At 40.1% G+C, this 16,829-nt stretch overlaps 1 protein-coding gene across 2 annotated transcripts; it reads right to left on the bottom strand.

Annotated features, from left to right (window-relative positions):
- Positions 1–236: 236 nt before the first annotated feature.
- Positions 237–16,337, bottom strand: RUS3 (root UVB sensitive protein (Protein of unknown function, DUF647)). Of its 2 annotated transcripts, XM_078967713.1 has the most exons (14): positions 16,029–16,337; positions 15,483–15,542; positions 15,346–15,384; positions 15,180–15,242; positions 15,036–15,092; positions 1,981–2,044; positions 1,779–1,862; positions 1,628–1,710; positions 1,399–1,528; positions 1,204–1,296; positions 954–1,092; positions 832–872; positions 570–742; positions 237–449 (listed from the first exon to the last, which is right to left on the bottom strand). In XM_078967713.1, the coding sequence occupies exons 1-14, from the start codon at positions 16,215–16,217 to the stop codon at positions 363–365; spliced, it is 1,302 nt and encodes a 433-aa protein (XP_078823839.1). In that variant the 5' UTR covers positions 16,218–16,337; the 3' UTR covers positions 237–362. The 2 variants fall into 2 exon arrangements, with proteins under 2 accessions (XP_078823839.1, XP_078823840.1); XM_078967714.1 differs by lacking the exon at positions 16,029–16,337 and having other exon boundaries at positions 15,453–15,526.
- Positions 16,338–16,829: the final 492 nt, after the last annotated feature.

Genomic DNA, 16,829 nt, shown 5'->3' with positions numbered 1-16,829 from the left:
AAATGGACATTGTTGTAGAAAATTAGAAAAAAATGTTCTACAAACTTTCATCATCTTTTTAATCTCTTGATACCTCATGATTTTTGTAAAACTTTTATGAACCTTGGGTCAACCTTCGTGGCTTTGTTTATGGTTCTTACAATGCTTTGTTAATTTACGGATATGGTCCCTGTAATTTTTTCATAACACATTTCATCCCTAAAACTTTTTTTTGTCACCTTTTTCATATACCACAATAGACAAACCCAAATTCTCATATAACTATCCTCAAATCACAAATAACAATGCCCATTTAATCATTAAAAAACGAATTCGATTTTTGTTAATTGATTGATTTTGTGTGAACAGGTGTTACATATCTTCTAGTTTATCTTTTTATGTGTCCAGTTTGCTCTCCATACGATTGATGATGACAAAAGTCGCTCTGTTTTCCAACCACACGATTGAATCTGCAAATTAAGTAAAAAAAAATAGAGATTAACAGTTAAGTTATGCATCTATTTTTTAATGTAAAAATTTAAAAACACTAGTTTATTAATTGAATTATTTTTACACAAAGTAAAACATACCTTGAAAATAAAGTCTTGATAGTGTTTGTTCATCCACATTTGGCTTTTCTTATCATCTAACAGATTCGCCATAACAAGAGCATGCATGAATCCCTTCATCACATCTCCACTACTTGAATCTTTATGCACAACAATGCTCACAATTCCTTTATTCTCAAGTAACAAGTATTTTCCTAAAACTCCAAAAATTAATTAATTAATATTGATATATCCATATATTAATTATAACAAAATATAATTAAAGGTTTAAACCTCAACCAACCTTTTTCATACTCAGATCCAGCATAACCTAATAGCTCCTTCCTGTTTATTTATTAACAAATTAAAGACTATAAGGTCAGTTCTCAGTTATAATATTAAATTAAATAATATTTAATAACTTACATTTCCAAAGTGTTGAGTGAGGAAACCCTGACACCTAGGCGTACACGTGTATACAGAGATTTTGTATTTTTTGAACTCCAACTACTCATCCATAAAGGCAACACATGCTCTAACGCAGAGACCTCTTTTGAAGACAAAACTTTAAAAAAAAAAATGCAAGAAATAGCAAAGTACTTTAATTTATTAATTTATTAATAAACTATAATATAATGTTGTAAATGTAATAGAGAGAAATGGAAATCACAATCACCTCCACCAGACTCCATGAAATGCAACAAAAGAATTGAGCTTCTTTCACAGTTTAATGTAGTGAGATTAAGGCACCTAACAGCTTTGTAATTAGCTACAAAACATGTAATAAATTAGTTTCAGTAAAATATATATATATATATATATATTTTTTAAATTAGTTTTTTGAAATAAAAGAAGTAGAAGCATAACTAACCATACATGTGGAAGATTGTGAGGGACAAAAAAGAGAGCCAAATGATAGTTGAGTGTCCCATTGTAATGTGTGCAAGAAGCATCCCTAAAGCCATTCCAATCATTGTTGCCACTGTCTCTTGGCTTCCTTCCTATCATATCACTCAAAGTAGAAATATTTTAATTTATTATTTTTATTATTATTGTTGTTTTGTTCTTATTATATATTTATATAAAATCAAGAAAACTACCTTTGCAGATATATCTGCTGCATTGTTCTGAAGAGCAAAATGTTGGGTCAAAGCAGCTCTAGTTGCTCCACTGGCAACACCAGCTGAAGGGTATTTTGGTCATATTGATCACAAGGGTAGTAAATTACACAAAGTGAAGTAATTAACTTACTGAAAGATCTTGACAAGCTTCCTATGCAGACAATGAATATAAATGCCGAAGGGAACAATGGAGAAACAAGGTCCATCAGCATTCCTGTAATGTTGGTAAAATTATAATTATAAATAATATTACAATTTAATTTTTTAAAGTAATGAATATCGACAAGTATTATTTGAATCATTGAATGTAAGGAAAATAAATGGACCAGTACCAAGATCATTCATGAGATCTGCAACCAGACGCCACATTTTGGCATTGCTATCTAAGTTTGAGCCCTGAAAAGAAAAAATAAAAATAAATCTCATTCTCATGTATAAAGGTTTATTGTCATCTATGAATAGATGATATACCCCAACCATTTCGGAAGGGCAAAAGGGTCCAAGGCCAAGGGCGGAATGAGTTGAATACCAACAAACAACCAATTCAAGACATCCAGGGGTAATTGCGTAATTCTGATGTGGCAGCTCCTTTTTTGTAGGGAACATTGGTAATGGGAGTGTCATGTTGAAATGGAATGAGCTGCAGGTCTTTTTGTTATTTTTGTCCTTTTCTTTTGCTATTTAAGGTTCTTGTCTGTGTCTGTTTTGGGTGTGTAAAAAGTAAAAACTGAGTAGTGCTTTATGCATTTGGAGAGCCCATCCATGGAGTTTTATCAATTAAAGTTTACTTTCGTTATTTCTTGTGCAATTTCTATAGTATTGTCTTACTTTTAGAAATCTTAAGCAAGTTGGAGATCTCAGGGCATATCAACTGGTATCAGAGCAATACTTTCCATGGGAGGAGCATCAAAAGAAGCTGCTGCTGTCAAGAAGGTGGAAGAGCAAGTTGGGGTGATACAAGTCCAGCTTCACTCTCATGGCATGAATATTCAAGACATGAAGCTGAGAATGGAAACTATTATCCAAGGGCAGGATGAAATGAGAACCAACATGAACAAGCTGCTAGAACGAACTGAGGCTAACACAGGGGGAAGAGGAGGAAGTTCAAACACCCCAAACTCGGGTCTCATCACCCCTAAATGGGAGACACAACGAACAAGAACAAAGGCATTGAAGGATCGGGACATGTGGCTCCGGTAATGGGGGTTCCGGTAACGGTGGCTCCGGTCACGGCGGCCCGGGACTGATCTTTGGCAGTTTCGACGTAAACAACGCAGGAAAGGGAAGATATGAATACCATCACTGCAAAATCGGCATGCCAAGCTGTGATGGAACCGACCCTGATGGATGGATACTGCAAGCGGAACATTACTTTGCCATATATCAATTGATTGATGAAGAAAAGGTGGAGGCAGATTCTTAGTCTCAACGGAGATGCCCTCACGTGGTACAGATGGTCTAACAATCAACAAGCGGTGACGACATGGGAGTGTATGAAAACCTTATTTCTCAAGAAATTTCGTTCCGTGTTAGGAGGCGACATCTATGAACAAAGGGATTCCTTGGCGCAAACAACCACTACAGCCAAGTACATATGACGGTTCATCGAGCTAGCGGCTCCCATCGAAGAAGTTACAGACACAGTAGCGCTCGCAAGTTTCCTTAACGCCTTGTTCCCGAGTTCTACTTAAGGAGGGAAATGGGAGGATACGGAGGAAAAGTGAGGCGTATCGAAGGAAAATCGTGTTCCCGAGTTTCATTAATGGAAGGAAAGTGATGGGAGGGGAAGGATTTTGGAGTCATATTTTCCTTCCAAATTTTCCTCCCAAATTGGGCGGATTTGGGAAGAAAGTGAGGGGAAGGAAAATTTTAAGTTTTATATTCTTTTTCCTCCTAACTCGGGAACATGAAAACATAAAATTTTCTTCTCATTTCTTTTCATTTCCTTCGAACTCGGGAACACCGTATAATGAATATTTTCCTTCCCCTCCCTTTCTTTCGGTCAAAATTTTCCTTCCCTTTCTTTTGATGAATTTACAAAAAAAACTGGGGAACAAGGCGTAAGGGCCTCAAGCCTGAAATCAGAGATGAATTACACATGTGGACTCCCTTGGATCTGGCCCAACAAATTAAACAAAGAAATCGTAACCTCAAATCCAGTGGATTCGGATCATAAAGTGCCGACTAATTTTATTGTTACGTATTAGGTTACATACAATCAACATATATAGGTTTAGATATTACACATTGATACCCTCTATTCTATAATATATTTAATTGTGTCTAATATGCCCCCACAAGCTAAGGACAGGGAACGACCTGTAGCTTGGATCTTAGTTGTATGAATCTTGGAGTTGGCAATGCTTTATGAAGACGTCGGCTATTTGATCATGTGTAGAGATGAGCGGGCTTGGAGATCTTTATTTGCAACCTTTTCTCTGACAAAGTGGAAGTCAACTTCCACATGCTTTGTGCGCACATGAAACACTAGATTAGCCGAGAGATAAGTTGCCGCAAGACTATCACACCATAAGACCGGGGGTGTAGAGTTGTTAACACCAAGTTCTCGAAGAAGAGATTGAAGCCAGGTGAGCTCAGCAACCGTGTCAGCAAGCGCCTTGTACTCGGACTCGGTTGAAGATCTAGATACGGTTCGTTGTTTCCGTGCGGTCCAAGATATTAAATTGGAACCAAGATATATTGCAAATCCCCCCGTGGGCCGACGGTCATCTGGGCAACCGGCCGGTCAGCATCCGAAAAGGCAGTTAAGGTATCTGATCCCTGCCAAACAGAGTCGGTAAATGCTTGTAGTTGAGTGCTTGAGGTTTGGCGAATAAGCATGCCATGATCAACAGTGCCATGAAGGTAGCGAAGAATTCGCTTGACAACAGACCAATGGTTGTCAGTTGGAGCATGCATGAACGGACATACCTTGTTGACGGCAAAGGTAATGGCTGGCCTGGATAAAGGTCACATACTGAAGGGCTCCAACAACTTGGCGATACCATACCGGATCGGAAAAGAGAGGGCTGTCATTGACTGTCACAGGGCTAGAGGTGTTCATCGGAGTTGGAGTCGGCTTAGAATCTGACAAACCAACCTTTTGGAGAAGTTCCAAAATGTATTTTCGTTGAGACTTGAGAGAGGATGATGTCAGACCCTCTTGGAACAATTTCAATGCATAGAAAATATGATAGAGAGTCAAGATCTTTGATAGCAAACGTGGCCGCAAGTTGTTGAATGACTTTATTAATAAGAGCAGTTTTGTTGCCCGTGAGAATGAGATCATCAACGTAAATCAACATGTATAAAGTTGTACCGGCATGAGAATAGATGAACAGGGAAGGATCGGTCTTGGACCCTTTGAAGCCGAGAAGATGGATGATGTGTGTAAGACGTTGAAACCAGACCCTAGGAGCTTGCTTGAGGCCATAGATGGATTTGTGGAGTAGGCACACGTGGTTCGGATGTTATGCATCAACGAATCCAGGAGGTTGTTTCATATATATATATATATATATATATATATATATATATATATATATATATATATATATATATATATATATATATATATATATTGTTTCTTCTAGATTGCCATGTAAGAAGGCATTTTGAACATCTAGTTGTCGAAGAGGCCAGTTTTATGTGATAGCAAGAGAGAGTACAACTCGGATGGTGGTTGACTTGACTACAGGGTTGAACGTCTCATGGTAATCTATCCCTGGTTGCTGACGAAATCCTTTTGCAACGAACCGTGCTTTGTAGCGATTAATGGCGCCATCTTTATCATGTTTTAACCTGTAAACCCACTTACAATCAATAATGTTAGTATTCGGTACCAGGGACCATGTGCCATTTTTTTGTAAGGCATTGTATTCTTCTTCCATGGCTTTGCGCCACTCAGATGATTTGTTGGCAACCGAAAAAGATGTGGGTTCAGTGGTAATATGATGGGCACTACGCTGATAAGGAACTCGTTATTTTGGGTTTTGGCGGAGATTTGCTGGTCTAGTGCGAGGTGGGTTAGGTGGGGCTGGGGTTGGAGTCGGTGTCGGTTGCGGCGTGGAGACAGATGGTGGTGAGGTATTGGGTGTGGAAGGGGTGTCGGTTGCAGGAGATGTACCAAGAGGAAAGGAGGATTCGTCAAAACGAACGTGTCGGGCATATATATCCGATCGGTGGAGAGATCAAGACATCAGTAACCATGATGGAATGGGCTGTATCCAAGAAAAATACAAGGAGTGGACCAGAAATCCATTTTATGACTGTTATAAGGGCGAAGATATGGAAAGCATAAGCAACCAAAGACCTTTAGAAATGAGTCGTCGGGAGGTCTTTGAAAGACGAGTTCAAATGGTGATATGTTTGTAGAGGTGCGAGAGGGCATTGATGAGGTAAACAGTCGTTTCAAAAGCAAAATGCCAAAACCTTTGAGGAGTGCTAGAATGAGCCATTAAGGCTAGGCCGGTTTCCAACGACATGTCTGTGGCGTCGTTCAACGAAACCGTTGAGGACTGGTGTGTGGGCATGACCGCATGTGAACAATTCCAAGGCTGGTAAGGAATGTTGAGGTGTTGCGAAACTCACCACCCCAATCAGTTTGCACTTTCTTTAATTTAGTTGAAAATTGACGTTCAACTGTTGCAACAAAGGTTTTAAAGAGATTGTATACCTCAGACGTGTCAGACATAGGAAATATCCACATAAATCTAGTATGATGATCAACACATAATAGAAAGTAACGATGTCCATCAGATGAAAGAACAGGAGCGGGGACCCAAACATCACAATAAACCAAATCCAGAATTTTATTACTTCGAAAAGAGGAAATGGGTAAAGGAATTTTGCAAGATTTGCCTAATTGACAGGAAGAACAAAAGCTAGGTAATGTATTATTTGAAACAGGATGTTTAGAACTAGAAACTATAAACAAAAAAATTGGAGTGAAATTCAAGGAAAACATGATTATCAAGATAAAATTGTTGTACAGAAATAAGATGTTTTGTGATGTTTGGTACATGAAGAATTTTAGAAAGATGAAACGTTTTATTAGGTGAATGAATACGAGATGATCCAATATAAAAAATAGGAAGGCCCTTACCATCATCAACATGCAGATTGTCATGACCTTGATACTGTCGGTTGTCGTCCATGCTTGCTAGGTCGGGTGTAACGTGGCTGTTAGCACCTATGTCAAGATACCATGAGGCAGAAGTAGATGTGGTGTTGTCACTAGCAAAGTTGGTTGTGGGTCGGTTACGTATAGTGGATGGATCACGGTTGGGACATTGGGATGGTAGGTGACCAATGCCACATCTGTTACAGGTACCATAGACAGTGTTCTGGTTGGAAGCCCAACTAAATGGGCGAGTGTTCTCAGTGAATTGACGAGTGTTGTAACCTCGTCCACGAGTGTTGTCACCTCGTCCACGAGTGTTGTTTCCTCGATAGGACCCTCTACGACCTCGGTTACCACGATTGTATGTGGGGGGCTGTCTAGAGCCATAGAAAGCTTGAGAGGTGTTGGGTCAAGTAGGAGTAGGGATGAGCATATGGACCGGGGAACTGGCCGGAACTGGTACCGGAACCGGAACCGGCACCGGAACCGAAAGCCGATGGAACCGGTTGGGCCGGGACCGGGACGTTATTTTTGTGGATTTTTGGAACCGGGAACCGGAACCGATATAACCGGCAAAAACCGGAACCATATGATGCTATTTTTCAAGGACCGGTTCCAACATTTGAAGACACGATAAGAACCGGTAGAACCGTCGGGCCGGTTCGGTTCTTGATTCTGAAGCCGGCTATATGTGAAGGCCGAGGGAGGCAAGTTGGGCAGCAATGGAGGCAAGTGAGTCACTTGTAGGTTTTCATGGTTCTTGAGTTGTATAAAAAGCTTGAACCGTTGAACAGAGGATTGTCTAGACTTTTATAGGGTTGTCTAGACTTTGCCAGCATAAAATCATGATCACTAAGAAGAGCACGGAGTTCACTGAAGGTTGTGGGATGTTGGCAACCAGTTATGCTGGCCTTAAGGCCGTTGTATTCATCACGTAAGCCGGAGACAGCAAGCATAACGAGATCTTTATCTGGCACAGGAGAGCCAACGGCAGCTAAGGCATCAAAGTATTCTTGGGCACGGTTGAGGCAGGCATCGATGGTTTCACCTCCTTTCATCTCTACGCGTAGTTGTGTCTTGAGGGTATATTCTCGAGAAGATGATTGTGGTGCAAAGGCATGTTCTAGAGAAGACCAGAGTTGATGAGAAGTTGTACCTTGAGCATAACGAAAGGCAGACTCCGATATGCTGGAGATGATCAACAGACGCATGTGTGCATCATTGGCTATCCAGATTGGATAGTTGGGTTGGGTTGCGGTCTCGGTTTAGGATCAGCGGTGGTTGTTGCAGCTGCTGGTAGTTCTGTAGGTGGACACGGGATTGTGCCATCCACATAGTCAAATAACCTGTGTGCAAGTAGGAAGGGATGTATCATAGCCTTCCAGTAGACATAATTCGTTGTTGTGAGATTAAAAGGGAATTTGTGAGAGGTGTGAGCTTTCTTCTGATCAGCAGTGAAAGCAGCGATGAGAGCCATGATCGATTGATAGGAGATAGATTGTTGACCTTGATTGTGAGAATCCCTAGTTGTTGATCGGTAGCAGCAGGCAGCAAGAAACCTTGCGCGTTTCTTGCGCTCTGATACCATAAAGTGCCGACTAATTTTATTGTTATGTATTACTGTATTAGGTTGCATACAATCAACATATATAGGTTTAGATATTACACATTGATACCCTCTATTCTATAATATATTTAATTGTGTCTAATAGATAACTAGGTTTGCGAAGAACCATACCCGGTAAATCGACGTTATCAGGTACTTTCCCTTCATCCCAAAACAATTCCAATTCACTTACGGCAGGGGAACAAAATCGGCGTCTCACTGAATCACAGATACAAGAACGAAGAGCAAAGGAGTTGTGTTACAGGTGTAACGAGAAGTGGAACAAGGGGCATCAATGTAAAACCCAAATCAACGTAATTCTGGTGGAGGAAGAGGACTCGGGCAGGGAAATTCAAGAGGAAGACGACATAGTCACACCAGATGGGACAACTGGGACAACTGAAGTGAATGAAATGGTGGAAGTCTCGCTCAACTCTGTATTAGGGTTAACTTCACCAAAAACTATGAAACTAAAAGGAAACATCCTTGACCGACAGGTGGTGGCGTTGATTGACCCAAGGCGACTCATAATTTTATAGCCCTAAATTTGGTGCAGACCTTGGGAATTCCCGTCTTGGAAACAGAGCCATATGGAGTTAGGATGGGAACGGGTGATAGTGAGGAAGGACAAGGGGTTTGTCAAGGCGTTCTTCTCTAATTAGGAGAGATTGACATAGTGGAGGAATTCTTACCCATAGTTACCTAATTCGCCCCTGAGGCCGCGTACCTCGTACCGGTTCGCTGTGTACCGAATCGGGGTACGGAGGCGTACCAAATCGATCAGGAACGGGAGCGGAATCGCAATTGAAATCGTATCTATTCGGTCTGAGAACGGGAGCGGAATCGAGATCGACGAGAGCAGAATCGGGAATTCTAGCGTACCAATTGACGCTTGGCAAAGAGCCGATCGATCTTCAATTCGCGTATGGTACAACGAATTTTGTGAATCGCTTCAATTGAGGTGTCGATTGCTTCAATTGGGATGTCGATTGGGACGCCAAGTCAGTGCCAGCCTTCAATTTGGCGGGAATTAACGAAACGCTTGGAAAAAGTCGTAAGTCTCCTCGATCTCCAACCAAATTGTCTGTACCAAGCTATCAAATTTATGGGTATAAATATATTATGATACTCGATTTCTATTATCTCATCCAAAATCTGTTCCAATTTCTCTTCATCTTCAATTTGTCTTCTTCTCCAGTCCAGTCCAATTTCTCTACTGTTTCACTAAAAAAAAATGGCGTTTGGAAGAACTGCCAATACTCCAGCAGACAGTGAAACACAAGGCAACACCCACATCAGTGAAACACAAGCAGATTACATAATTGATGTTGATGATGAAGTGCAGCAAACACAACAAAGATCAACAATCTCTGAAGGAAAAGATGCAAACAGACCACTTTTAGAAGAAATTACATTCTGTGGTGCAAGGAACAGTAAAAATACTAGAGGTTCTAAACAGTGGGTTTGTAACCACTGTAAAGGCAAGTTTACCAGCTCGTACACCCGAATCCATGTCCATTTTTTTGGACCTGCTGTAGGGAAAACCGTCGATATTAGAAGATGTCCTGTCATGGTTAAAGATCAACAGAAAAGAGAAAGTCTTAGGAAGAAGGTTACAGAAGCAGAAAACAGTGGAGTTGCAAAGTCTTTGAAGAATTCCGTTCTCTCTAAAAATGCATCTTCAAGGAAACGCATTGAAGAATCATTTGGAATATTAGAGAGGAACGTGGTGGACTTGAAGATAGTTCGAGGATTATGTGCCAACGGAATCCCTTTCAATGTTTTACGTAACCCGCAATTCCTTGAAATGATTAGCGCCATCAAGAATGCACCGGATGGATACAAACCCCCATCGTGTGAAAAAGCGAGAACCGTATTACTTGATGAATGTGTTAGGGACGTTGAGAAGGAGCTTACACCGATTAAGGACACGTGGATCACACAAGGAGTCTCAATAGTCTCGGATGGGTGGTCTAATGTGAAACATAATCCACTCATCAATGTCCTTGCGGTTAATTCCCGTGGTGCAACATTCATGTACGCGGAAGACTTTTCGGGGGTTGAAAAATCGGGGGTAGAAATTTCAAAGTTTCTACTTGGAGCCATCGATAATATTGGACCAAGTAATGTATTACAAGTTGTAACCGATAACGCGGCTAATTGCAAGGCTGCCGGGCGGGAGATCGAAAGGATACACAAACATATTTTTTGGTCCCCATGTTGCGTGCACACCTTAAATCTCATTTTTAAGGACTTGGCAAAGGAATTTTATTGGCTAGAGGAGACCTATAAGAGAGGCAAAGGTATTGTCAAGTATTTTATTAACCACACACATGCTTTATCATTTTTTAGGGAAAACTCAACTCTAGAGTTATTGAAGGTTGCAAAGATTCGTTTTGCCTCACACTACATAGTTTTGCATAGATTAATGGAGTGCAGGGAGGCTCTTTCTACAACCATTGTTCTTAATTCTTGGCGGGAATGGGTCAAGAATGGGGATGAAGCCACTCGAATACTTGGGTCAAAAATCGCCGATACAATCAAAGATGATGAGTTTTGGGACGATGTTGAAAATATATTGGCTATCACAAAACCAATATTTTTGTTACTAAAATTTTGTGATGGTGAAGGTCCCAAAATGGGAGAGATTTATGAAAGGATGGACAACATGCTAGGTAAAATCAAGGATGTCATGAGGGAAAATAAATATGCAAGTTATTACCCTCAAGTTGAAAAAATTGTTTTGGATAGGTGGGAGAAGATGACAATACCCCTTTATTGTTTGGGATTTGCCTTAAATCCAAAATTCTATGATAAGCACTACCTAGAAAAATTGGCACCCGGTGGCATGGCACAAAAAGCTCCCAACCAAGATAAAGAAATTGTACTTGGTGTTATGGAGGCGTTTGATAGAATTGCGGAGAATGAAGAAGAAGCCAAAATTTTACGAGAACAATTCGTGAAATTTCATATGAAGAAAGGAATTTACTCTATGACCTCAACTCAAATTGATGTCGTAACCATGGACAGAATTGATTGGTGGGCAACTTATGGATCGAAGACTCCAGAATTGGCGGATGTGGCGAAAAGAGTACTCTCTCAACCGATTAGTAGCTCCTCGGCGGAGAGAAATTGGAGTACATACTCCTATATTCATAACGTGAAGCGAAATCGTTTAAATTGCAAGAGAGCGGACAAACTAGTTTTTATTCACTCAAACATTCGGCTTCTATCCCGTTTCTCAGAATCTTATAAATCCGGACCCCTGAAAAAATAGGACATAAATCCGGAAAGCGATTATATAGAAGGTTCAAGTGCCCGATTGGAGGAAATGATTTGGGAGAATCTTAATGAAGAAAGCGTGGAGAACGGAAAAGGAAAAAGGCAGCGGTTAGATTAGATGTTTTATGTTTGGTAATCTTGTGATGTTTTACGTTTGGTAATTTCGCATGTAATATGTTACATCTTTTGGTACTTAATGAATTAAGACTGTTTTTGGTATTTTGGTAATCTTGATATAATATGTTCCTTGTTCATCATACATTTACAATAATATGTTTCTAAAAATGGTTTACATTTGGGTACACTGTACCGGACTTCATGGTACACCGTACCGGTTCATACCGAAATGAGCCTACCCCCTCCGAATCGGATACGTCCAATCTAGTGAATCCCGTACCCGTACCTCGTTCCCGTACCGGATCGAACCGCGAATTAGGTAACTATGTTCTTACCTCTACGATTAGGGAGTTCTGATGTTATATTGGGAATGAAATGGCTCGAGACGCTAGGAACCACACAGACCAACTCAAAGGAACAAACAATGAAGTTTGAGGTGGCAGGTGAGCAGGTGTGCCTAAAGGGTGACCGGTCCTTAGGAAAAACCTTGATTTCCTTAAGGGCAATGGCTCGCTCGGGAACTTAAAAGAGAAGGGAGCGGGATACTTATTGAGTTATGTAACACTGAAACAACAAGGCAGCTAGAACATCAAATTAACCTGAAGGAGGGCACCACCCCCATTAGTGTCAGGCCATACAGGTACCCCCACTTCCAAAAGAATGAAATCGAGAAAATGATACAAGAGATTCTAGCAGCCGGAGTAATCAAAGCCCGTAACAGTCCGTATTCGAGCCCGGTTATCCTAGTCAAGAAGAAAGATGGTTCATGGCGGTTTTGTATCGATTATCGTGCGTTAAACAGAGCTACAGTCCCAGACAAGTTTCCGATTCCTGTGATAGACGAGCTACTTGACGAGTTGCACAGGTCGGTGGTGTTTAGCAAGTTGGACCTCCATTCCGGATATCATCAGATCAGAATGCAGGCTGAAAAACATCCACAAGACCGCGTTCCGAACCCATGAGGGCCACTATGAATTCAAAGTGGTGTCGTTTGGTTTGACCAACGCCCCCGCAACCTTCCAAGCGTTAATGAATGATGTGTTCCGACCCTACCTCCGAAATTTTATTTTAGTCTTTTTCGATGATATCCTAATCTATAGCTCCAGTGGAGGATCATTGTACTCATGTTGCAACTGCCCTTGAGAAACTACAAGAACATAAGCTCTATTTGAATCTGAAAAAGTGTGAATTTGGTCGCTCTAAGCTCTCGTATTTGGGACATGAAATTTCCATTCAGGCCATGGTCGACTGGCCTAATCCTAAGAATATCACCAAACAACTCAAGAAAGACAGATATGGGTGGAGCGACGAGGCTCAGAAGGCATTCAAGAAATTGAAGGAGGCTATGACCACGGTGCCGGTGTTAGCCATGCCTAACTTCAACAAACCATTCATTATCGAAACGGACGCCTCCGACTTTGGGTTAAGAGCGGTCCTTATGCAGGAAAACAGACCAATCGCTTATTACAGCTTCACTTTGGGAACAACAGCTAGACTGAAATCGATCTACGAAAAAGAATTGATGGCAATCGTAAGGGCAATACTCAAATGGAGACCCTACCTACTTGGAAGAAAATTCATTGTAAGGACGAATCAGAAAAGTTTAAAGCATATTCTGGAACAACGACTCATTGGGAGTGATTATCAACGGTGGGTGACTAAGTTGATGGGGTACGACTTTGAAGTGCAATACCGGACAGGAGCGAGCAACAGAGTAGCAGATGCTTTATCACGGATAGAACCCAGCAATTCAGTAAGTGTTGGGTATTGGAAGTTTTGGGGACAGCTGAAGGAGGAACTTGATAAAGATGAGTTCATCCAAAAAGTTAAGAAGGACCTTGAAGTTAATGCCGGGTCACACAAAGACTTTGTTGTTTTGCAGGGAAATTTGTTGTTCAAGGGCAAATTGGTCATACCTGCTGCTTCCCCTCTAATTCCGGAGATAATATCCACTTTTCATGACTCTCCGATTGGGGGCCACTCCGGAGAGAAGAAAACATATCAGAGAACAGCAACCGAATTGTTTTGGGTGGGGATGAAGGCTGCTATAGCTGATTACATCAAGAAGTGTGTGGTTTGTCAGCAACATAAGACTCAAAACACGTCCCCTACCTTTCATGTTGCTGATGAGATCCAAGCAATGGCCTTCTTGGGGAATAAGAAAAGGCGTGACGTTGAGTTTAAAGTGGGGGATATGGTCTATCTCAAGTTAAAACCATATCAACAAAGGAGCTTACCAAAGAGAAGATATGAAAAGCTAGCAGCTAGATACTACGGACCCTACCGGTTCAGGAAAGGATTGGCTAAGTGGCGTATAAACTGGAGTTGCCACCTTTCTCAGCTATTCATCCTACCTTTCATGTCTCACAACTGAAAGCAGCTTTGGGAGTCTGGAAACAACCAACCAACCGAAATTCCTTAGGAGATCAGTGCTGAATTACAACTTTTGGTTAAACCGGAGACCTTAAGAGGGGTCAGGACCAAAACAGGAGGGAGTGGCCAAGATCTGGAAGTTTTGATACAATGGAAAGGATTGACTGACTTGGAGGCAACTTGGGAGGATTATGAGAAGATGAAGAACCAATTTCCAGACTTTTACCATGAGGACAAGGTGAAAGTTTGGCGCGCCGGTGTTGATATATATGCCCCAACCATTTCGGAAGGGCAAAAGGGTCCAAGGCCAAGGGTGGAATGAGATGAATACCAACAAACAACCAATTCAAGACATCCAGGGGTAATTGTGTAATTCTGATGTGGCAGCTCCTTTTTTGTGGGGAACATTGATAATGGGAGTGTCATGTTGGTCATGGAATGAGCTGCAGGTCTTTTTGTTATTTTTGTCCTTTTCTTTTGCTATTTAAGGTTCTTGTCTGTGTCTGTTTTGGGTGTGTAAAAAGTATAAACTGAGTAGTGCTTTATGCATTTGGAGAGCCCATCTTCTCGAAAGATGGAGTTTATCAATTGAAGTTTGATTTCGTTAATTTCTTGTGCAATTTCTATAGTATTGTCTTACTTTTAGAAATCTTAAGCAAGTTGGAGATCTCAGGGCATATCAATAGATGATTTACAGACCCCTTGATGAATGAATATAGAAGTAGAACACCCTATGTGAAATGTTATGAAAGAGATATACAGTAGTATAAAACTACATGGTCTTCAAGTGAAGCACATAAATATTCAAACCAATTACTTTTTTTTTTTTGTATATAAAAAGATTCATATATGAGTAAGGATGGGCTATAATGAACAGAACTACACACCTGGTAGAATGTGAACATGACACCTCCAAGCATTCCAGTTAAATCCCTCAAAAACCACTGCAAGAGTTCCAGTTATGAAGCAAATGGACAACATCACCAATGATTTATTATAATAATAGTAGACTTGATACACAAAGAATATACCTGAAAAGTAGCCCCAATTACAGTTGCTGATTTCTCCCCAACTCCTATAGCACTTAAGAGAGCCTAGTAAAGTGATATGGTGAGTGAATGATGTTTAAACATGAATTTTTAAACTTGAAATGATCATAAAGGGACTAAATTTAATAGTACATAAAAACATCTTTACTTGTGTAGAAAGCATGGTCCTTATGTATGTTGAAAGGCCCTATGAAAGACATTGAATCCATTAGAATACTTCCTATGAGAATTCCAAAATTATACTAAGGCACTAACACTTCCAAGAAGCAGCCATGGATCTCAAACCTGCAATAAATCCCATGTCTGAAAAGGGATGTAATCTGGAGTCACACTGCTTGGAAATCCCTGCATCCACGGAGTAGTACAGCAGATGTAAGAAACTTCAAGTGCATAGGACACACAGTGTTCAATTCATAGAGATTTTGAAACAAAAACATCACGACAATGTTCAATTCATAGCATTTGGTATTCGTGTGACCTATTTATCAAATTTCCACAAAAGCTGATTGACAAACAGCTATGGATATCTATGTTAGAGTGCTTCAGTTCAATATCAAGCTAGATACCTTTCTCCATAATCAACCTAGTGATATTCGATTATAACTAGTACTCGATTCATGGAAATAAACATACAGGTATAATCGCACACTTTCAGCTGTGGATTAATTGTCAATGTAGACATCAGATTTTGCACCAAGATATGTAGATTATTTCATAACGATTCAAAGTACAGATTGGCTAATAAACTAATTGGAGCCGCATATAGCTGAAGTATGCGAAATTGGACGAGAACATTAGCGAATAGAATGTGGATTGTTTGTGTTATATTACCTCAGGAACAAATGCCTCGAGGAACCTTCGGGAAAAAAGCTTGAATCGATTACCATGTCTTTTCAACGTGAAAGACAAAGGAGAAGAAGACGGAGATATAACGGCCGTCAACGACAGTTTGTTCGACGAAGTCCCACTCCATTCTTCAACTACCATTTGAGACTTCACCTTGTCGATTTCTTCTTCCATGGCCGCCGAATGATCGATTTCTTAGGCAGATTTTTTCTCTCTTATGACGAGATCCTGATACTCTCGAAACGAATGTTGACTTAGGTGGTGTTTAAAACTTCTTTTTACGCGTCTTTCCTGAGTTTAACAAGGAAAATGAATCATTTTGCTAAATCCTTACAAAGGGGAAAATGATCCTTTTATTTTCCTCCATTTCCCTCGAATACTAATTTCTTTTATTTTATTCTTATTTTTATCAATTTCCTTTCTTTTCTTCCTTTAAGTTAAACTCGACGTTAGCCCGAATACTAATTTCTTTTATTTTATTCTTATTTCCATCAACTTTCTTTTTTTTCTTCCTTTAAGTTAAACTCGACGTTAGTTTTAGGAAAAGATAAAAAACTAAATGGTAAAAGCAACAGATCTTGTAAAAGCTATTTTTAATATAAGGAAAATGAAATTTTTGGAAAAGTTAGATCTTGTAAAAACTATTTTTAGATATAAAGAAAATGAAATTTTTGAAAAAATCAGGTAAACCTGACTTTTTATAATTTTTCCTAAAAGGATTTTTGGCCTCTCAAAAACTAAACCAAACACCTCCTTAATTACAACGTGAGACCAACTATTTTAAAA

This window comes from Lactuca saligna, chromosome 8 (genome assembly GCF_052625555.1).
Source record: "Lactuca saligna cultivar CGN05327 chromosome 8, ASM5262555v1, whole genome shotgun sequence".
In the NCBI taxonomy this organism is placed as follows: Eukaryota; Viridiplantae; Streptophyta; class Magnoliopsida; order Asterales; family Asteraceae; genus Lactuca; species Lactuca saligna.
The sequence above is the reverse complement of the archived record's forward strand: the minus strand, read 5'-3'. Positions and strand labels throughout refer to the sequence as shown.

Bases quoted from the DNA above. Each gene is read 5' to 3' on its own strand.
- RUS3 (XM_078967713.1), bottom strand. From the start codon at position 16,217: ATGGAAGAAGAAATCGACAAGGTGAAGTCTCAAATGGTAGTTGAAGAA. The intron at 15,543-16,028 runs GTAATATAACAC...CCGTGGATGCAG, and splicing joins TCGAGGCATTTGTTCCTGAG to GGATTTCCAAGCAGTGTGAC. The intron at 450-569 runs GTATGTTTTACT...CTTAATTTGCAG, and splicing joins ATCAAGACTTTATTTTCAAG to ATTCAATCGTGTGGTTGGAA.